The 22,449-nt window shown below is 57.1% G+C and overlaps 2 protein-coding genes across 9 annotated transcripts in view; both read right to left on the bottom strand.

Moving 5' to 3' along the window:
- SHANK1 (SH3 and multiple ankyrin repeat domains 1) overlaps positions 1–14,437 on the bottom strand; it is a 102,530-nt gene extending 88,093 nt beyond the window's left edge. Inside the window, exon 1 of the mRNA XM_086871550.1 lies at positions 14,359–14,437. The gene's annotated coding sequence lies outside the window, so the exon portion shown is untranslated. The remainder of the gene's footprint in view (positions 1–14,358) is intronic.
- Positions 14,438–17,974: 3,537 nt separating this feature from the next.
- Positions 17,975–22,449, bottom strand: part of TBC1D17 (TBC1 domain family member 17) — a 56,212-nt gene continuing 51,737 nt past the window's right edge. For 6 of the 8 annotated variants that reach the window (XM_086871610.1, XM_086871611.1, XM_086871613.1 and 3 more), the window contains 2 exons: positions 21,424–21,649; positions 17,975–19,695 (listed from right to left, as the gene is read on the bottom strand). In XM_086871610.1, the coding sequence (XP_086727736.1) occupies positions 18,809–19,695; positions 21,424–21,649 (1,113 nt within the window). In that variant the 3' untranslated portion in view covers positions 17,975–18,808. The remainder of the gene's footprint in view (positions 19,696–21,423; positions 21,650–22,449) is intronic. The other 2 variants (XM_086871612.1, XM_086871614.1) reach the window with 2 other exon arrangements.

Genomic DNA, 22,449 nt, shown 5'->3' with positions numbered 1-22,449 from the left:
TCCCCAAAAATCTCCCTAAAATCACCAAAGTGGCTCAAAATAACCCAAAAATGGCTCCAAATTCCTAAAATTTGACTCAAAATCCCCAAAAGTGGCTCAAACTCCCCAAAATTTGGCTCCAAATCCCCAAATTTGACTCAAAATTTCCCAAATTTGACTCAAAATCCCCAAAATTTGGCTCCAAATCTCCTCAAAATCACCAAAGTGGCTCAAAATAACCCAAAATGGCTCAAAATCCGCAAATTTGGGTCAAAATCCCCCAAAATCTCCTCAAAATTCCCAAAATTTGACTCAAAATCCCCCCAAATCTCCTCAAAATAACCCAAAATGGCTCCAAATCCCCAAAAGTGGCTCCAAATCCCCCAAAACTGGCCCAAAATCCACAGAATTTGGCTCAAAATCCCCAAAAATGGCTCCAAATTCCCCCAAATCTCCCTAAAATCACCAAAGTGGCTCAAAATAACCCAAAAATGGCTCCAAATTCCCCAAATTTGGCTCCAAATCCCCAAATTTGACTCAAAATTTCCCAAATTTGACTCAAAATCCCCAAAAATCTCCTCAAAATCCCCCAAATTTGGCTCAAAATCCACAAAATTTGACTCAAAATCCCCAAATTTGGCTCAAAATCGAATCAAATCTCTTCAAAATCCCCCAAAGTGGCTCAAAATAACCCAAATTTGGCTCCAAATCCTCAAACTTTTGCTCAAAATTCCCCAAAAATGGCTCCAAATCCCCAAAATTTGGCTCAAAATTCCCAAAATTTGGCTCCAAATCCCCAAAATCTCCTCAAAATTCCCCAAATTTGGCTCCAAATCCCCCAAAATTTGGCTCCAAATCCCCAAATTTGACTCAAAATCCCCAAAAATCTCCTCAAAATCCCCAAATTTGGCTCAAAATCCACAAAATTTGACTCAAAATCCCCAAAAATCTCCTCAAAATCCCCAAATTTGGCTCAAAATCCACAAAATTTGACTCAAAATCCCCAAATTTGACTCAAAATTTCCCAAATTTGGCTCAAAATCTCCCCCAAAGTCGCTCAAAATCCACAAAATTTGGCTCCAAATCCCCCAAATCTCCTCAAAATAACCCAAAATGGCTCAAAATCCCCCCAAATTGGCCCAAAATCCACAAAATTTGGCTCAAAGTCCCCCCAAAGCAGCTCCAAATCCCCAAAAATGGCTCCAAATTCCCCAAATTTGGCTCCAAATCCCCAAAAATCTCCCTAAAATCACCAAAGTGGCTCAAAATAACCCAAAAATGGCTCCAAATTCCTAAAATTTGACTCAAAATCCCCAAAAGTGGCTCAAACTCCCCAAAATTTGGCTCCAAATCCCCAAATTTGACTCAAAATTTCCCAAATTTGACTCAAAATTTCCCAAATTTGACTCAAAATCCACAAAAGTCTCTCAAAATCCCCAAAATTTGGCTCAAAATCCCCAAATTTGGCTCAAAATCGAATCAAATCTCTTCAAAATCCCCCAAAGTTGCTCCAAATTCCCCAAATTTGACTCAAAATTTCCCAAATTTGGCTCCAAATCCCCGCAAATCTCCTCAAAATCACCAAAAGTGGCTCCAAATCCCCCCAAATTGGCCCAAAATCCACAAAATTTGGCTCAAAGTCCCCCCAAAGCGGCTCCAAATTCCCAAAATTTGGCTCAAAATCCCCCCAAATCTCCTCAAAATCACCAAAGTGGCTCAAAATAACCCAAAATGGCTCAAAATCCCTCCAAAAATGATTAAAAATCCCCAAAATGGCTCAAAATCCCTAAAATTTGGCTCCAAACTCCCCAAAATTTGGCTCCAAATCCCCGAAAATCTCCCTAAAATCACCAAAGTGTCTCAAAATAACCCAAAAATGGCTCCAAATTCTGAAAATTTGACTCAAAATCCCCAAAAGCGGCTCAAACTCCCCAAAATTTGGCTCCAAATCCCCAAATTTGACTCAAAATTTCCCAAAGTGGCTCAAAATCCCCCAAATTTGGCTCAAAATCCACAAAATTTGGCTCAAAATTTCCCAAATTTGACTCAAAATCCCCGCAAAAGTCGCTCAAAATCCCCAAAATTTGGCTCAAAATCCACAAATTTGGCTCAAAATCGAATCAAATCTCTTCAAAATCCCCCAAAGTGGCTCAAAATTCCCCAAATTTGGCTCCAAATCCTCCCAAATCTCCCTAAAATCACCAAAGTGGCTCAAAATAACCCAAAAATGTCTCAAAATCCCCAAAAGTGGCTCAAAATCCCCCCAAATTCGCCCAAAATCCACAAAATTTGGCTCAAAGTCCCCCCAAAGCGGCTCCAAATCCCCAAAAATGGCTCCAAATTCCCCAAATTTGGCTCCAAATCCCCGAAAATCTCACTAAAATCACCAAAGTGGCTCAAAATAACCCAAAAATGGCTCAGATTTCCCAAATTTGGCTCCAAATCCCCAAAAGTTGCTCAAAATTCCTAAAATTTGGCTCCAAATTCCCAAAATTTAGGTGAAAATCCCCAAATTTGGCTCCAAATCCCCAAAATCTCCTCAAAATCCCCAAAATTTGTCTCAAAATCCCCGAAAATCTCCTCAAAATCACCAAAGTGGCTCAAAATAACCCAAAAATGGCTCCAAAGTCCTAAAATTTGGCTCCAAATCCCCAAAATTTTGCTCAAAATTCCCCAAAAGTGGCTCCAAATCCCCCAAATCTCCTCAAAATCCCCAAAATGGCTCAAAATTTCCCAAATTTGACTTAAAATCCCCAAAAGTCGCTCAAAATCCACAAAATTTGACTCAAAATCCCCAAATTTGGCTCAAAATCGAATCAAATCTCTTCAAAATCCCCCAAAGTGGCTCAAAATCTTCGAAATTTGTCTCAAAAACCCCAAAAATCTCCCTAAAATCACCAAAGCTGCTCAAAATAACCCAAAAATGGCTCCAAATTCCTCAAATTTGACTCAAAATCCCCCAAAGCAGCTCAAACTCCCCAAAATTTGGCTCCAAATCCCCCCAAATCTCCTCAAAATCACCAAAGCTGCTCAAAATAACCCAAAAATGGCTCCAAATCCGCAAATTTGGCTCAAAATCCCCCAAATTTGGCTCCAAATCCCCAAAATTTGGCTCAAAATCTCCCAAATCTCCTCAAAATCACCAAAGTGGCTCAAAATAACCCAAAATGGCTCAAAATCCCCAAAAGTGGCTCCAAATCCCCCCAAAGTGGCTCCAAATCCCAAAATTTGGCTCAAAATCCACAAATTTTGCTGAAAATCCCCCAAAATCTCCTCAAAATCCTCAAAATTTGGCTCCAAATCCCCCCAAATCTCCTCAAAATCACCAAAGCTGCTCAAAATAACCCAAAAATGGCTCCAAATCCGCAAATTTGGGTCAAAATCCCCCAAAATCTCCTCAAAATTCCCAAAATTTGACTCAAAATCCCCCCAAAGCGGCTCCAAATCCCCAAAAGTGGCTCCAAATTCCCCAAATTTGGCTCCAAATCCTCCCAAATCTCCTCAAAATCACCAAAGCGGCTCAAAATAACCCAAAAATGGCTCCAAATTCCTAAAATTTGGCTCCAAATCCTCAAACTTTTGCTCAAAATTCCCCAAAAGTGGCTCCAAATCCCCCAAATCTCCTCAAAATTCCCCAAATTCGCTCAAAATCCCCAAATTTGGCTCAAAATTCCCCAAATTCGCTCAAAATCCCCAAAATTTGGCTCCAAATCCCCAAATTTGGCTCAAAATAACCCAGTGGCTCAAATTCCCCAAAAATGGCTCAAAATCCCCAAAATTGGCTCCAAATCCCCCCCAAATTCCCCCAAATCCCCCCCAAAATTCCCCCCGAAGCCCCCAGACCCATTTGGGACCCCTCACACCCCTCAGAAATGCGTGTGGAGCCCCCAGACCCATTTCTGACCCCTCCCCCCTCACTCGAAGCCCCCAGACCCATTTGGGACCCCCACACAAAGCCCCCAGACCCATTTTTAACCCCCCATCCCCTCGCACACACATTTGAAGCCCCCAGACCCATTTCTGACCCCCCCAAGCCCCCAGACCCATTTCTGGCCCCCTGAAGCCCCCAGACCCATTTCTGACCCCCCCCGAAGCCCCCAGACCCATTTCTGACCCCCCCCCGAAGCCCCCAGACCCATTTCTGACCCCCCCCCGAAGCCCCCAGACCCATTTCTGACCCCTTCCCCCTCACACGAAGCCCCCAGACCCATTTTAACCTCACAGACACGTGTGAAGCCCCCAGACCCATTTCTGACCCCCCCGAAGCCCCCAGACCCATTTCTGGCCCCTCCCCAAAGCCCACAGACCCATTTCTGACCCCCCCGAAGCCCCCAGACCCATTTCTGGCCCCTCACCAAAGCCCACAGACCCATTTCTGACCCCCCCCCTGAAGCCCCCAGACCCATTTGGGACCCCCCGAAGCCCCCAGACCCATTTCTGACCCCCCCACGGAGCCCCCAGACCCATTTCTGGCCCCTCCCCCCCAGACCCATTTCTGGCCCCTCCCCCGAAGCCCCCAGACCCATTTCTGGCCCCTCCCCCCCAGACCCATTTCTGGCCCCTCCCCCGAAGCCCCCAGACCCATTTCTGGCCCCTCCCCCCCAGACCCATTTCTGGCCCCTCCCCCCCAGACCCATTTCTGGCCCCTCCCCCCCAGGCCCGGCCGGGCTGTTTTGGGGGCAGAATTGGGGGTGACACTGAGGGGACGGGGAGGGGACACCGGGGGGGGACACCAGGGGACACTGGGACCCTGGGGGTGACACCGGGGTGACACCGGGACCCCTCTCGTGTGACACTGGAATGACACCGGGTGACACTGAGGTGACACTGGGGGACACCGGGGGTGACACCAAGGACTCCAAGGGTGACACCAGGGGGACACCGAGACCCTGGGGGTGACACCGGGGTGACACCGGGACCCCAGGGGTGACACCAGGTGACACCGGGACCCCTCTCGTGTGACATCAGGTGACACTGAGGTGACACTGGGGGGGACACCGGGACCAAGGGTGACACTGGGGGTGACACTGAGACCCCTCATGTGACACTGGGGGGGACACTGAGACCCTGGGGGTGACACCAGGTGACACCAGGACCCCTCTCGTGTGACACCGGGTGACACTGGGGGACCCTGGGGGACCCTGGGGGTGACACCAGGTGACACCGGGAACCCCAAGGGTGACACTGGGGAACACTGGGGGACAGTGGGGGGACACTGAGACCCCAAGGGTGACACTGGAGTGACACCGGGTGACACTGGGGGACCCCAGGGGTGACACCAGGTGACACCGGGACCCCTCTCGTGTGACATCAGGTGACAGCGGGGGACACTGGGGGGGACACTGGGACCCCTCAGGTGACACTGGGACCCCTCGTGTGACACTGGAATGACACCGGGTGACACCGGGTGACACCGGGTGACACTGGGGGACACCAGGGGTAGCACCGGGTGACATTGGGGGTGACACTGGGACCCTGGGGGTGACACTGGGGGTGACACCGGGGGTGACACCAGGGGACACTGGGACCCTGGGGGTGACACCAGGTGACACCAGGACCCCTCTCGTGTGACATCGGGTGACACCGGGTGACACTGCGGGACACTGGGGGACACCAGGGGTAGCACCGGGTGACACTGGGGGTGACACTGGGACCCTGGGGGTGACACTGAGGTGACACTGGGGGACACCGGGGGGGACACCAGGACCCTGGGGGTGACACCAGGTGACACCGGGACCCCTCTCGTGTGACATCGGGTGACACTGGGGGACACTGGGGGGGACACCGGGACCCCAGGGGTGACACCAGGTGACACCAGGACCGCTCTCGTGTGACATCAGGTGACAGCGGGGGACACCGGGGTGACACTGGGACCCCAGGGGTGACACTGGGACCCCTCGTGTGACACTGGAGTGACATTGGGTGACACCGGGTGACAGCAGGTGACAGTGGGGGTAGCACCAGGTGACATTGGGGTGACACTGGGACCCCAGGGGTGACACTGAGGTGACACTGGGGGACACCGGGGGGGACACCAGGACCCCAGGGGTGACACCAGGTGACACCAGGACCCCTCTCATGTGACATCGGGTGACACTGGGGGACACTGGGGGGGACACCAGGACCCCAGGGGTGACACCAGGTGACACCAGGACCCCTCTTGTGTGACATCGGGTGACAGCGGGTGACAGCGGGTGACAGCGGGTGACACCAGGTGACAATGGGGGACACTGGGGGACACTGGGGGACACCGGGGGTAGCACCGGGTGACATTGGGGTGACACTGGGACCCCAGGGGTGACACCGGGTGACACCGGGACCCCTGTCGTGTGACATCAGGTGACACTGAGGTGACACTGGAGGACCCTGGGGGTGACACCAGGTGACACCAAGGACTCCAAGGGTGACACCGGGACCAAGGGTGACACTGGGGGTGACACTGGGACCCCTCATGTGACACCAGGGGACACCGAGACCCTGGGGGTGACACCAGGGGTGACACCGGGACCCCTCTCGTGTGACACTGGGTGACACTGGAGGACACTGAGACCCCAAGGGTGACACCGGGTGACACCGGGGGACACCGGGGGTAGCACCAGGTGACATTGGGGTGACACTGGGACCCTAGGGGTGACACATAGGTGACACTGGGGGACACCAAAGACTCCAAGGGTGACACCAGGGGGACACCGAGACCCTGGGGGTGACACCGGGGGTGACACCGGGACCCCTCTCGTGTGACATCAGGTGACACTGGGGGACAGTGGGAGGACACTGAGACACCAAGGGTGACACTGGGTGACACCGGGTGACACTGGGGGACCCTGGGGGACACTGGGGGTGACAGCAGGGGACACCAAGGACCCCAAGGGTGACACTGGGACCCCTCATGTGACACTGGAGTGACACCGGGTGACACTGGGGGTAGCATCAGGTGACATTGGGGTGACACCGGGACCCCAAGGGTGACACTGGGTGACACCAGGGGACACCAGGGGTGACACTGGAATGACACCGTGTGACACCGGGTGACACTGGGGGTGACACTGGGGGTAGCACCGGGTGACACTGGGGGTGACACTGGGACCCCGGGAGTGACACTGAGGTGACACCAGGACCCCTCTCGTGTGACACCAGAGGACACCGGGTGACACTGGGGGACCCTGGGGGTGACACCAGGGGACACCAAGGACCCCAAGGGTGACACTGGGACCCCTCGTGTGACACTGGGTGACACCGGGGGACACTGGGGGACACTGGGGGGAGCACCAGGTGACATTGGGGTGACACCGGGGGTGACACCGGGACCCCTCTCGTGTGACATCAGGTGACACTGGGGGACACCGGGGGTGACACCAGGTGACACCGGGACCCCAGGGGTGACACCGGGGGACACCGAGACCCTGGGGGTGACACCAGGCGACACCAAGGACCCCAAGGGTGACACTGGGACCCCTCTCGTGTGACACTGGAATGACACCGGGTGACACCGGGTGACACTGGGGGTAGCACCAGGTGACATTGGGGGTGACACCGGGACCCTGGGGGTGACACTGGGGGTGACACTGAGACCCCTCATGTGACACCCGGGGACACCGAGACCTTGGGGGTGACACCAGGTGACACCGGGACCCCTCTCGTGTGACACCGGGTGACACCGGGTGACACTGGGGGACACTGGGGGTGGGTGACACCGGGTGACACCGGGACCCCTCTCGTGTGACACCAGAGGACACCGGGTGACACTGGGGGACCCTGGGGGTGACACCAGGGGACACCAAGGACCCCAAGGGTGACACTGGGACCCCTCGTGTGACACTGGGTGACACCGGGGGACACTGGGGGACACTGGGGGTAGCACCAGGTGACATTGGGGTGACACCGGGGGTGACACCGGGACCCCTCTCGTGTGACATCAGGTGACACTGGGGGACACCGGGGGTGACACCAGGTGACACCGGGACCCCAGGGGTGACACTGGGGGACAATGAGACCCTGGGGGTGACACCAGGTGACACCAAGGACTCCAAGGGTGACACTGGGACCCCTCTCGTGTGACACTGGAATGACACCGGGTGACACCGGGTGACACTGGGGGTAGCACAAGGTGACATTGGGCTGACACCGGGTGACACTGGGGGTGACACTGAGGTGACACCGGGGGACACCGAGACCCTGGGGGTGACACCAGGTGACACCAAGGACCCCAAGGGTGACACCGGGACCCCTCTCGTGTGACATCAGGTGACACTGGGGGACAGCAGGGCTAGCACCGGGTGACATTGGGGGTGACACTGAGGTGACACTGGGGGACATGGGGGGTGACACCAGGGTGACATTGGGGTGACACCTGGGTGACCCCAGGGGTGTCACCGGGACCCCAGGGGTGACACTGAGGTGACACTGAGGTGACACTGGGGGACACAGGGGGACACTGGGGTGACACCGGGACCCCTCAGGTGACACCAGAGGTGACACCAGGACCCCGGGGGTGGCACCAGGTGACACCAGGAGCCCTCAGGTGACAGCGGGTGACCCCAGCAGTGACACCGGGACCCTGGGGGTGACATTGGGTGACACCGGGTGACACCGGGGGTGGCACCAGGAGCCCCCAGGTGACACCAGGGTGACCCCAGAGATGACACCGGGACCCTGGGAGTGACACCAGAGGTGACACCGGGTGACACCGGGGGTGGCACCAGGACCCCGAGGGTGACATTGTGACCCCCAGGGGTGACCCCGGGGGTGACACCGTGTGACCCTGGGGGACACTGGGGGACACTGGGACCCCTCAGGTGACACTGGGACCCTGGGGGTGACATCAGGGGTGACACTGGGGGTGACACCGGGACCCCGAGGGTGACACTGGGACCCTGGGGGTGACATTGAGGTGACACCGGGACCCCTCAGGTGACACCAGGAGCCCCCAGGTGACACCAGGGTGACCCCAGAGATGACACCAGGACCCTGGGGGTGACATTGAGGTGACACCGGGACCCCTCAGGTGACACCGGGTGACAACGGGACCCTGGGAGTGACACCAGGGGTGACATTGGGGTGACACCAGGACCCCGGGGGTGGCATTGGGGTGACACCAGGATCCCAAGGGTGACACTGGAGGTGACACCGGGACCCCTCATGTGACACTGGGTGACACCGGGGGTGACACCAGGTGACATTGGGACCCTGGTGGTGACACTGGGGGTGACACCGGGACCCTGAGGGTGACACTGAGACCCCGAGGGTGACACCGAGGGTGACACCAGGACCCTGGGGGTGACACCGAGGGTGACACCAGGGGTGACGTTGACACCGGGACCCCTCAGGTGACACCAGGACCCTAAGGGTGACATTGGGGTGACACCGGGACCCCGAGGGTGACACCAAGGGTGACACCAGGACCCAGGGGGTGACACCGGGGGTGACATTGGGAGCCCAGGGGTGACACTGGAGGTGACACCGAGACCCTAGAGGTGACACCGAGGGTGACACCGGGTCCCTGGGGGTGACACTGGGACCCCTCAGGTGACACTGGGTGACACCGGGGGTGACACTGGGGTGACACTGGAGGTGACACTGGGGTGACACTGGGACCCTGGGGGTGACATTGGGTGACACTGGGGGTGACACCAGGACACAGGGGTGACGCTGGAAGTGACACTGTGACCCTGGGGGTGACATTGGGTGACACCAGGGGTGACACCAGGACCTCTTAGGTGACATCGGGGGTGACACCGGGAACCAGGGTGTGACACCGAGGGTGACACCAGGACCCTGGGGGTGACACCGGGGGTGACACCGGGGGTGACACTGGGACCCCAAAGGTGACACCGGGACCCCTCAGGTGACACAAGGACCCCAGAGGTGACACTGGGGGGACCCTGGGGGTGACACTGAGATCCTGGGGGTGACATTGGGTGGCACCAGGGTGACACCAGGACCCAGAGGTGACACTGGGGGGACCCTGGGGGTGACACTGAAACCCTGGGGGTGACACTGGAGGTGACACTGGGACCCCTCGTGTGACACCGGGTGACACTGGGGTGACACCGAGAGCCTGGGGGTGACACCGGGGATGACACAGAGGTGACACTGGAGGTGACACCGGGGGTGACACCGGGGGTGACACCGGGGTGACACTGGGGGGACACCGGGGGTGACATTGACACCAGGACCCCTCAGGTGACACCGAGATCCTGGGGGTGACACCGGAGGTGACATTGGGGTGACACCGGGACCCCGGGGGTGACACTTGGGGTGACACTGAGGGTGACACTGGAGGTGACATTGGGTGACACTGGGGGGACACTGGTGGTGACACCAGGGGTGACATTGACACCGGGACCCCAAGGGTGACACCGAGATCCTGGGGGTGACACTGGGGGTGACATTGGGGTGACACCGGGACCCCTCGTGTGACACCAGGACCCAGGGGGTGACACCAGGGGTGACACTGTGACCCCCCTGTGTGACACCAGGTGACAGCGGGGATGACACTGAGACCCAGGGGGTGACACCAGGGGTGACATTGGGGTGACACTGGGACCCCTCAGGTGACACCGGGACCCCTCAGGTGACGTTGAGGTGACACCAAGACCCTGGAGGTGACACTGGGGGTGACACTGAGGGTGACAATGGGGTGACCCTGGGGGTGACACCAGGGGTGACATTGACACTGGGACCCCTCAGGTGACACCAGGACCCCTAGGGTGACGTTGAGGTGACACCGAGACCCTGGAGGTGACACTGGGGGGACACTGGAGGTGACATTGGGGTGACACCGGGACCTGTCAGGTGACACCGGGACCCGTCAGGTGACACTGGGACCCGGGGGGTGACATTGGGGTGACACTGGGACCACTCAGGTGACACCGAGGGTGACACTGTGACCTCCCGTGTGACACCGGGTGACACCGGGGGTGACACCGGGACCCCTCGAGGGACATTGGGGTGACACCAGGGGTGACACTGGGACCCTGGGGGTGACACCAGAGGTGACATTGGGGTGACACCGGGACCTGAGAGGTGACACTGGGACCCTGGGGGACCCATCGGGGTGACACCAGGGTGACACCAGGGGTGACATTGGAGTGACACCGGGACCCAGGGGGTGACACTGGGGGACCCTGGGGGTGACATTGGGGTGACACCGGGACCCATCAGGTGACACCGAGACCCTGGGGGTGACACAGGGGTGACACCGGGGGTGACATTGGGGTGACACCGGGACCCTGGGGGTGACATTGGGGTGACACTGGGGTGGCACCGGGACCCTTGGGGTGACATTGGGGTGACACTGGGACCCATCAGGTGACACCAGGGGTGACACTGGGACCCTTGGGGTGACACCGGGGTGACACCGGGACCCTGGGGGTGACATTGGGGTGACACTGGGGTGACACTGGGGGTGACATCAGGACCATTGGGGTGACACTGGGGTGACACTGGGACCCTGGGGGTGACACTGGGACCTGTCAGGTGACACCAGGACCCTGGGGGTGACACTGGGGTGACACTGGGGTGGCACCGGGACCCTTGGGGTGACACTGGGGTGACACTGGTACCCATCCGGTGACACCGGGGGTGACACTGGGGTGACACCGGGGGTGACACTGGGACCCTTGGGGTGACACTGGGGGTGACACCGGGACCCTTGGGGTGACACTGGGGTGACACCGGGACCCTGGGGGTGACACCGGGGTGACACCAGGGGTGACACTGGAGGTGACATCGGGGTGACACCAGGACCCTTCGGGTGACACTGGGGTGACACCAGAGGTGACATCGGGGTGACACCGAGGTGACATCGGGGTGACACTGGGACCCTGGGGGTGACACTGGGGTGACACCGGGACCCTTGGGGTGACACCGGGGTGACACCGGGGTGATATCGGGGGTGACATCGGGGTGACACCGGGACCCTTGGGGTGACACCGGGGTGACATCGGGGGTGACATCGAGGTGACACTGGGACCCTGGGGGTGACATCGGGGTGACACCGGGACCCTTGGGGTGACACCGGGGTGACATCGGGGGTGACATCGAGGTGACACTGGGACCCTGGGGGTGACATCGGGGTGACACCGGGACCCTTGGGGTGACACTGGGGTGACACCGCGGCCTCTCCCATTTTTGGGGAGGGGGAGGGGAACCTGACACCGCCCCTCCCCCACCCCAAAAGTGTCCCCAAGTGTCACCGGGGGGGGGGGGGGGGAGGGGCAGGGGAGGTGACACCGCCCCTCCCCCACCCCAAAAGTGTCCCCAAGTGTCACCGGGGGGGGGAGGGGCAGCGACCCAAATCGAGGCCAAAACGAGGCCGCGCCGCCCCTCCCCCACCCCCGGCGGGACACGGGGGGGTAATTAACGGGGGGGCCTTAATTAGGGAGGGGGGGACCTTAATTAGGGAGGGGAGGACCTTAATTAGTGATGGGGGGACCTTAATTAGGGATGGGGGGACCTTAATTAGGGAAGGGGGGACCTTAATTAGGGAAGGGGGGGACATTAATTAGGGAAAGGGGCCATAATTAATTAGGGAAAGGGGGTCGTAATTAGAGAGGGGTTCTTAATTGGGGAGGGTCGTTAATTAGGGACAGGTCTTTAATTAGAGAGGGGCTCAGAATTGGGGAGGGTCGCTAATTAGGGACAGGTCTTTAATTAGAGAGGGGCTCAGAATTGGGGAGGGTCGCTAATTAGGGACAGGTCTTTAATTAGAGAGGGGTTCTTAATTGGGGAGGGTCGCTAATTAGGGACAGGTGCTTAATTAGAGAGGGGTTCTTAATTGGGGAGGGTCGTTAATTAGGGAGGGGGCCTTAATTGGGGAGGAGGCCTTAATTAGAGAGGGGGCCTTAATTAGGGAGGGGTCGTGAAATTGAGGAAGGGGCGCTTAATTGGGGAGGGGTCCATAATTGGGGGCAAGTCCTTAATTAGGGAGGAGTCATTAATTAGGGAAGGGTCCTTAATTGGGGAGGAGACCTCAATTAGAGAGGGGGACTTAATTGGGGAGGGGTCGTTAATTAGGGACAAGTCCTCGATTAGAGAGGGGTCCTTAATTGGGGAGGGGTCCTTAATTAGGGAGGAGTCACTAATTAGGGAGGGATCCTTAATTGGGGTGGAGACCTCAATTAAAGAGAGACCCTTAATTAGGGAAGGGATCTAAATTGGGGAGGGGTCCTTAATTAGGGACAAGTCCTTAATTAGAGAGGACTCCTTAATTACAGAAGGGTCCTTAATTAGGGGGTGGACCCTAAATTGGGGAGGGGTCGCTTAATTAGGGTGGAGACCTCAATTAGGGAGGGGTCCTTAATTGGGGAGGGGTCGTTAATTAGGGACAAGTCCTCGATTAGAGAGGGGTCCTTAATTGGGGAGGGGGTCACTTAATTAGGGACAAGTCCTTAATTAGAGAGGACTCCTTAATTACAGAAGGGTCCTTAATTAGGGGGTGGACCCTAAATTGGGGAGGGGTCGCTTAATTAGGGTGGAGACCTCAATTAGAGAGGGGTCCTTAATTGGGGAGGGGTCCCTGAATCTCCTAATTAGAGAGGAGCCCACAATTAGAGCGGGGTCCTTAATTGGGGAGGGGTCCTTAATTAGGGAAGGGTCCTTCATTAGGGAGGAGTCCTTAATTAGAGCGGCGGGTCATTAATTAGGGGGAAAAAGGGGGGGGGGTCGCCAAATTGAGGGGAGGGGTCCTTAATTAGTGAGCCGGGCCTTTTAATTAGCGCCCGCCTCTTGATTGGGGAGGGGGCGCGGGATTTGGGGAGGGGTCTGGAGGAGGGGGGGGGGAAGGGGTGGGGGGCGGGGTTTGGGTCACGCCCATCCCCCCCCTCCCCCCACGTGTCACTGCAGCGACCCCTCCCCCCCTCCCCAAATTCACGCGCCCGCCCCTCCCCCCCCTCCCCATTTTTCGCACGCCCACCCCTCCCCCCCCCCAAAAAAAAACCCCGCGACCCCTCCCCCCAATTTTCCCACCCCTCCCCCACCCTCCCCCTCCCCCCCCCCCCCTCCACGCGGCCCCGTTCCACCCCTCCCCCCACCCCCCCCTCCCCCGGCGCGCGGCCCCGATTCCGCGACCCCTCCCCCCCCCCCCAAAAAAAAAAAAACCCCCTCCCCCCCCATCGGCGACCCCTCCCCAAATTCCTCCGCGCGCGCCCCACCCCCACCCCCCCCCCCAAAAAAAAAAACCCCCTCCGTCCTCCCCTCCCCCACCCACCCACCGCCGATTGGATGGGGGGGGGGGGGAGGGGGGGGGCTCCAGGTGAGCGCGACCCCTCCCCAGGTGAGCCCGGACCCCTCCCCCCACCCACCCTCCCCCTCCCCCCCCCGGGCCAGGTGAGCGGGGACCCCTCCCCTCCTCCCCTCCCCCCCCCCCCCCGCCGGTACCTGCCGGGGGCTCCGCGAGCGGCGGGGGCGGCCGAGAAACGGCGGAGCTGGAGCGGCGGCTCCGGGCCCCGCCCACCCTCAGGCCACGCCCACAAACCCCCCCCCCTCCCCTCCCCTTCCTCCCCCTCCTCCTCCTCCTCCTCCTCCTTTAGGCCACGCCCACAAAAGGCGGCGAGCGGCCAATGGGAAAAGCCCGGCGGGTTCTGCCTCCCCCTCCCCCCTCGCTCCACGAGAAGCCACGCCCACCTTTGGACACGCCCACGGAGCGAAGATACGCCCAGTGGGTGGGTGGGTGACACGCCCATCGAGCGAAGCCACGCCCCCCAAAAGGGGCGGGGCACGCCCACCGAGTGAAGCCACGCCCACTGAGGGAGGGGGTGCAGGGAATGAGGTGGTGAGGCCACGCCCACCCCGTATAGCCACGCCCCCCGTGAAGTAGGACACGCCCCGAATGATGCGACGAGGCCACGCCCACCCGTAAAAGCCACGCCCACCCCGTAAAAGCCACGCCCACCCCTTAACGCCACGCCCCCCGAGGGAGGTAATGTCAGAAATGAGGGGTGAAGCCACGCCCCCAGTGGAGTAGGACACGCTCGAATGATGCGATGAGGCCACGCCCACCCCTTAGAGCCACGCCCACCCCTTAAAGCCACGCCCCCTGAATGAGGGAGGGGATGAGGCAGTGAAGCCACACCCACGCCGCGAAGCCACGCCCACGTCGTAACAGCCACGCCCCTGAGTGGAGTAGGACACGCCCCGAATGTGCTGAGGCCACGCCCACCCCGGAAAGCCACGCCCCCTGAGTGGGCAAGGATATGTCCAGAATGAGGTGGTGAAGCCACGCCCTCCCGTATAGCCACGCCCACCCCCTTAAAGCCACGCCCCCGAGTGAGGGAGGGGATGTCAGGAATGAGGTCGTGAAGCCACGCCCACCCCGTAAAGCCACGCCCCCTGAGTGGGCAAGGAGACACCCAGAATGATGTGGTGAAGCCACGCCCACCCCTGAAAACCGCGCCCACCCCGTAAAGCCACGCCCCCTGATGGAGGGTATGGTCATAATGAGGTTGTGAAGCCACGCCCACCCCGTGAAGCCACGCCCACCCCAGAAAACCACGCCCCGTGGCTGAGAACACGCCCAGAATATGGTAAAGCCACGCCCACTCCATATAGCCACGCCCCCGAGTGGAGTAGGACACTCCCATTGAGAAAAGCCACGCCCCCGAGTGACCGAGGCCACGCCCACCCCATATAGGCCACGCCTCCGAGGTAGGAAGACACACCCACCCTGTAAAGCCACGCTCCTGATTGGCTGAGGACACACCCACAATGAGGGCATAAAGCCACACCCACCCCGCGAAGCCACGCCCCCAGGGTGTGGCTGAGGACACGCCCAGAATGAGGGGGTGAAGCCACGCCCCCGGGTGGATTAGACCACGCCCACTGGCCAAAGCCCCACCCCTGAGTCAACAAGGGCACGCCCACCCTGCAAAAGTCACGCCCCCTCCGTGGCCACGCCCACTAAGCCATATAAGGGCAGGCCACGCCCACAAACAGGGCGAACCACGCCCCCTTTCAGGCCACGCCCACCGCTCAGCGAAAGACCACGCCCACCACAGCTTGGCCACGCCCCCTCCGTGAGGCCATACATGTATTTATTTATTATAAATTAAATATTTCATTACATTAATTTATTAAATTGATTTATTTAACTTATTAATTAGTTATTAATTCGTTAAAAAGAAAACATTTTATTGCAAATAAAATATTTATTTCTAAATTTATATCCGAGTCCATAAAACAAATTTTTATTTTTAATATGGGAAAAAAAAGTGGTTTTTATTCATTTAACAGTTAATTAACGACGATTAATTAATATCTAGAAGGTATTAATGGTCAGCTAATTAATAAGTGCATTTATTTACATATAATATATAAAATTAATTTCAATTAAAATTTTTATATGAAGCAAATCTGTATCAAAATTAAGATTTATTAATATAAAGTTTATTTCTATGAAACGCTTAATTAATATCTAGAAAGTATTAATGGCCAGCTAATTAATAATTAAACCTATTTGCATCAAATATATTTAGATTTAATTAATTTTAATTAAAAATTTTGATAAGAAACTGATCCATATAATAAGAATTATTAATATAAAATTTATTTCTACCAAAATAAAATTTAATATCTGATTAATTTAATAATTATCTAATAAACATCTATTTAGTTTAATACCTAATTAATTTAATTAATTTAATTTTATCTAATAAATTAATTAATTTATCTATCTAATTTATAGATCTAATTTTATCTAATTTATATATCTAATTATTAATTAATTTATCTAATAAATTAATTTAATTTTATCTAATAAACATTTAATTTATTTAATATGTAATTAATAAAGTTTAATATCTAATTAACATCCAGAAATTTTTAATGTAAAGTTAATTAATAACTACACCTATTTATATCAAATATATTTAGATATATTTAATTATAATTAAAATATTTTATGCAAAAGAATTAAGATTTACTCATATAAAAAATGCTTAATTACTCATTAATTTATGCTAATTAACATGCAGAATATTCCAATTATATCGTCATAATATTAATATTAATTAGCTAATTAACGCATATTAATTACAACACTGTCCTTGTGTCCAGTTGGCCACGCCCCCAAGACTCCCCCAGCAGTTAATTGGTTAATTTGTTAATTAACTCCCAGTTCCCTCCCACTGCTCCCTTAATTGGTTAATTAGTTAATTGGTTAATTGGTTAATTAACTCCCAGTAACCCCTCCCAGTGCTCCCAGTAACCACTCCCAGTGCTCCTTTAATTGGTTAATTGGTTAATTGGTTAATTGGTTAATTAACTCCCAGTGACCTCTCCCAGTGCTCCCAGTTACCCCTCCCAGTGCTCCCTTAATTGGTAATTGGTTAATTAGTTAATTGGTTAATTAACTCCCAGTGCCCTCCCAGTGCTCCCAGTTCTCTCCCAGTGCTCCTTTAATTGGTTAATTGGTTAATTGGTTAATTAACTCCCAGTGACCTCTCCCAGTGCTCCCAGTTACCCCTCCCAGTTAATTGGTTAATTAGTTAATTGGTTAATTAACTCCCAGTGCCCTCCCAGTATCCCCAGTTCCCTCCCAGTGCTCCCTTAATTGGTAATTGGTTAATTGGTTAATTAACTCCCAGTGACCTCTCCCAGTGCTCCCAGTTACCCCTCCCAGTTAATTGGTTAATTAGTTAATTGGTTAATTAACTCCCAGTGCTCCCAGTGCCCTCCCAGTGCCCTCCCAGTATCCCCAGTGCCCTCCCAGTTCCCTCCCAGTTCCCTCCCAGTTCCCTCCCAGTATTCCCAGTATCCCCAGTTCCCTCCCAGTGCCCTCCCAGTTCCCTCCCAGTATCCCCAGTATCCCCAGTGCCCTCCCAGTTCCCTCCCAGTGCCCTCCCAGTATCCCCAGTGCTCCCAGTTCCCTCCCAGTTCCCTCCCAGTATCCCCAGTGCCCTCCCAGTTCCCTCCCAGTTCCCTCCCAGTATCCCCAGTTCCCTCCCAGTATTCCCAGTATCCCCAGTTTCCGCCGAACCCCAAACATCCCCAGACCCCGGCGGGTTCCAACAACTTTAATGGGGCACAACAAGGGGGGGACAAAACCAGTTCAGGCTCCCAGTTTGTCCCAGTTTGGGTTCCCAGTTTGGGCTCCAATCCCAGTTTGTCCCAGTTTGGGCTCCCAGTTTGGGCTCCAATCCCAGTTCGGGCTCCAATCCCAGTTCACACTCCAATCCCAGTCTATCCCAGTTCAGGCTCCCAGTCTGTCCCAGTTTGGGTTCCCAGTTTGGGTTCCCAGTTTGGGTTCCCAGTTTGGGCTCCAATCCCAGTTCACACTCCAATCCCAGTCTGTCCCAGTTTGGGCTCCCAGTCTGTCCCAGTTTGGGTTCCCAGTTCACACTCCAATCCCAGTTTGGGCTCCAATCCCAGTCTGTCCCAGTCTGTCCCAGTTCAGGCTCCCAGTCTGTCCCAGTTCGGGCTCCCAGTTTGTCCCAGTCTGTCCCAGTTTGGGCTCCCAGTCTATCCCAGTCTGTCCCAGTTCGGGCTCCCAGTCTGTCCCAGTTTGGGTTCCCAGTTTGGGCTCCAATCCCAGTTCACGCTCCAATCCCAGTCTGTCCCAGTTCGGGCTCCCAGTTTGTCCCAGTTTGTCCCAGTCTGTCCCAGTCTGTCCCAGTTCAGGCTCCCAGTCTGTCCCAGTCGCTCCCAGTTGCTCCCAGTCCATCCCAGTTTGGATTCCCAGCAGTCCCAGTCCATCCCAGTCCGTCCCAGTCCATCCCAGCTGTCCCAGTCCATCCCAGTCCGTCCCAGTTTGGGTTCCCAGCTGTCCCAGTTGCTCCCAGCCTGTCCCAGTTTGGGTTCCCAGTCACTCCCAGTCACTCCCAGTCCATCCCAGTCACTCCCAGTCGCTCCCAGTCGCTCCCAGTTTGGGTTCCCAGTCCATCCCAGTTTGGGTTCCCAGTTGCTCCCAGTCTCTCCCAGTTTGGGTTCCCAGTCTCTCCCAGTTTGGGTTCCCAGTTGCTCCCAGTTTGGGTTCCCAGCCGTCCCAGTCGCTCCCAGTCGCTCCCAGTCTCTCCCAGTTTGGGTTCCCAGTCGCTCCCAGTTTGGGTTCCCAGTCCATCCCAGTCTCTCCCAGTCCGTCCCAGTTTGGGTTCCCAGCTGTCCCAGCCGTCCCAGTTGCTCCCAGTTGCTCCCAGTCTGTCCCAGTTTGGGTTCCCAGTCTCTCCCAGTTTGGGTTCCCAGTCTGTCCCAGTTTGGGTTCCCAGCTGTCCCAGTCGCTCCCAGTCCATCCCAGTTTGGGTTCCCAGTCACTCCCAGTTTGGGTTCCCAGCTGTCCCAGCCGTCCCAGTTGCTCCCAGTTGCTCCCAGTCCATCCCAGTTTGGGTTCCCAGCCGTCCCAGTCCATCCCAGTTTGGGTTCCCAGTCCATCCCAGTTTGGGTTCCCAGCTGTCCCAGTCACTCCCAGTCTGTCCCAGTTTGGGTTCCCAGCCGTCCCAGTCGCTCCCAGTCTCTCCCAGTTGCTCCCAGTCCATCCCAGTTTGGGTTCCCAGCCGTCCCAGTTGCTCCCAGTCCATCCCAGTTTGGGTTCCCAGCCGTCCCAGCCGTCCCAGTCCATCCCAGTTTGGGCTCCCAGTTGCTCCCAGTCCATCCCAGTTTGGGCTCCCAGTCCGTCCCAGTTGCTCCCAGTCCGTCCCAGTTTGGGCCGGCTCAGGGCCGGGTTTCGGGGGGCGGCTCCGGGGGCCCCCCCAGCCCCAGCAGCTCCCGCAGGGCCGGGGGCAGCTCCTGGGGACAGAGGGGGTCACCTGGGGGTCACTTTGGGGTCACTTTGGGGTCACTTGGGGGTCACCTGGGGGGTCTGGGGTCACCTGGGGGTCACTTTTGGGGTCTGGGGTCACTTTGGGGTCACTTGGGGGTCACCTGGGGGTCACTTTGGGGTCACTTTTGGGGTCTGGAATCACTTTTGGGTTCACCTGGGGGGGCTGGGGTCACTTTTGGGTGGTCTGGGGTCACTTTGGGGTCACCTGGGGGGGGCTGGGGTCACTTTGAGAGGTCTGGGGTCACCTGAGGGGGGCTGGGGTCACCTGGGGGTCACCTGGGGGTCACTTTTGGGGTCTGGAATCACTTTTGGGTTCACCTGGGGGGAGCTGGGGTCACTTTTGGGGTCTGGGGTCACTTTGGGGTCACTTTGGGGGGTCTGGGATCACTTTTGGAGGGTCTGGGGTCACCTGCGGGTCACTTTTGGGGTCTGGGGTCACTTTGGGGGGTTTGGGGTCACCTGGGGGTCACCTGGGGGAGCTGGGGTCACCTGGGAGTCACTTTGGGGTCACTTTGGGGTCACGGGTCACTTTTGGGGGGTCTGGGGTCACCTGGGGGTCACTTTGGGGTCACTTTGGGGTCTGGAATCACTTTTGGGTTCACCTGGGGGGGCTGGGGTCACTTTTGGGTGGTCTGGGGTCACTTTGGGGTCACCTGGTAGGTCTGGGATCACTTTTGGAGGGTCTGGGGTCACCTGGGGGTCACTTTGGGGTCACTTTTGGGGTCTGGGGTCACTTTGGGGTCACCTGGGGGGTCTGGGGACACCTGGGGGTCACTTTTGGGGGATCTGGGGTCACTTTGGGGTCACTTTTGGGGTCTGGGGTAATTTTTGGGGTCACCTGAGGTGTCTGGGGTCACCTGCGGGTCACTTTTGGGGTCTGGGGTCACTTTGGGGGGTTTGGGGTCACCTGGGGGTCACCTGGGGGGGGCTGTGGTCACCTGGGAGTCACTTTGGGGTCACTTTGGGGTCACTTTGGGGTCACGGGTCACTTTTGGGGGGTCTGGGGTCACCTGGGGGTCACCTGGGGGTCACTTTTGGGGTCTGGGGTCACTTTGGGGTCACATGGGGGGGTTTGGGGTCACTTTGGGGTCACCTGGGGGGGGTCTGGGGACACCTGGGGGGGCTGGGGTCACTTTTGGGGGATCTGGGGTCACTTTTGGGGTCACCTGGGGGTCACTTTTGGGGTCTGGGGTAATTTTTGGGGTCACCTGGGGTGTCTGGGGACACCTGGGGGTCACTTGGGGGTCACTTTTGGGGCCACCTGGGGGGGGTTGGGGTCACTTTTGGGGCCATTTTGGGGACACTTTGGGGCAGATTTGGGACACTGAGGACACTTTGGGGACATCTGGTGACATCTGGGGACATTTGGTGACATTTGGGGACACTTTGGTGACATTTAGTGACATTTGGGGACATCTGGGAACATTTGGTGACATCTGGGGACATTTGGTGACATTTGGGGACATTTGGGGACACTTTGGGGACATTTGGTGACATCTGGGGACATTTGGGGACATCTGGGGACAGCGGGCTCTCACCATGGTGGCCGCCAGCTGCAGGAAGATCCCTCTGGGGACACTTTGGGGACACTTTGGGGACATTTGGGGACACTTTTGGGACATTTGGGGACACTTTTGGGACATTTGGTGACATTTGGGGACATTTGGGGACATCTGGGGACAGCGGGCTCTCACCGTGGTGGCCGCCAGCTGCAGGAAGATCCCTCTGGGGACACTTTGGGGACACTTTGGGGACATTTGGGGACACTTTTGGGAGATTTGGTGACATTTGGTGACATTTGGGGACATTTGGGGACATCTGGGGACAGCGGGCTCTCACCGTGGTGGCCGCCAGCTGCAGGAAGATCCCCTCGGCCCTGCTCAGCACCTCCCCCGCCTCCAGCGCCACCGCAGGGGACACCTGGGGACAGCAGGGCCACCCCCGTGTCCCCAACCCCGTCCTGGTGTCCCCAACCCCGCCCTGGTGTCCCCAACCCTGTCCTGGTGTCCCCAACCCCGCCCTGGTGTCCCCAGGGCCACCCCCGTGTCCCCAACCCCATCCTGGTGTCCCCAACCCTGTCCTGGTGTCCCCAACCCCATCCTGGTGTCCCCAACCCTGTCCTGGTGTCCCCAACCCCTCCCTGGTGTCCTCAGGGCCACCCCCGTGTCCCCAACCCCGCCCTGGTGTCCCCAGGGGTCCCCAACCCTGTCCCCAACCTTGTCCCGGTGTCCCCAGTCCTGTCCTGGTGTCCCCAAACCCTCCTTGGTGTCCCCAGCCCTGTCCCCAAGCCCATCCCGATGTCCCCACCGTGTCCCCAACCCCATCCTGATGTCCCCAGCCCCCTCTTGGTGTCCCTGACCTTGTCCCCATCCCCACCCCAGTGTCCCCACCGTGTCCCCAACCCTGTCCTGATGTCCCCAGACCCTCCTTGGTGTCCCCAAACCTGTCCCCAACCCCGTCCTGATGTCCCCAAATCCTTCTTGGTGTCCCCAACCCTGTCCCAGTGTCCCCAACCCCATCCTGATGTCCCCAACCCCCTCTTGGTGTCCCTGACTTTGTCCCCATCCCCACCCCAGTGTCCCCACCATGTCCCCGACCCCGTCCTGATGTCCCCAACCCTGTCCCGGTGTCCCCAGGGCCACCCCCATGTCCCCAACCCTGTCCCCAACCCCATCCCCAGTGTCCCCAACCCTGTCCCAGTGTCCCCAACCCCATCCTGA

This window comes from Cyanistes caeruleus, chromosome 36, assembly GCF_971803275.1.
Source record: "Cyanistes caeruleus chromosome 36, bCyaCae1.hap1.1, whole genome shotgun sequence".
NCBI classification, from domain to species: Eukaryota; Metazoa; Chordata; class Aves; order Passeriformes; family Paridae; genus Cyanistes; species Cyanistes caeruleus.
Note: the sequence above shows the minus strand (reverse complement) of the source record. Positions and strands in the feature narration are given on the sequence as shown.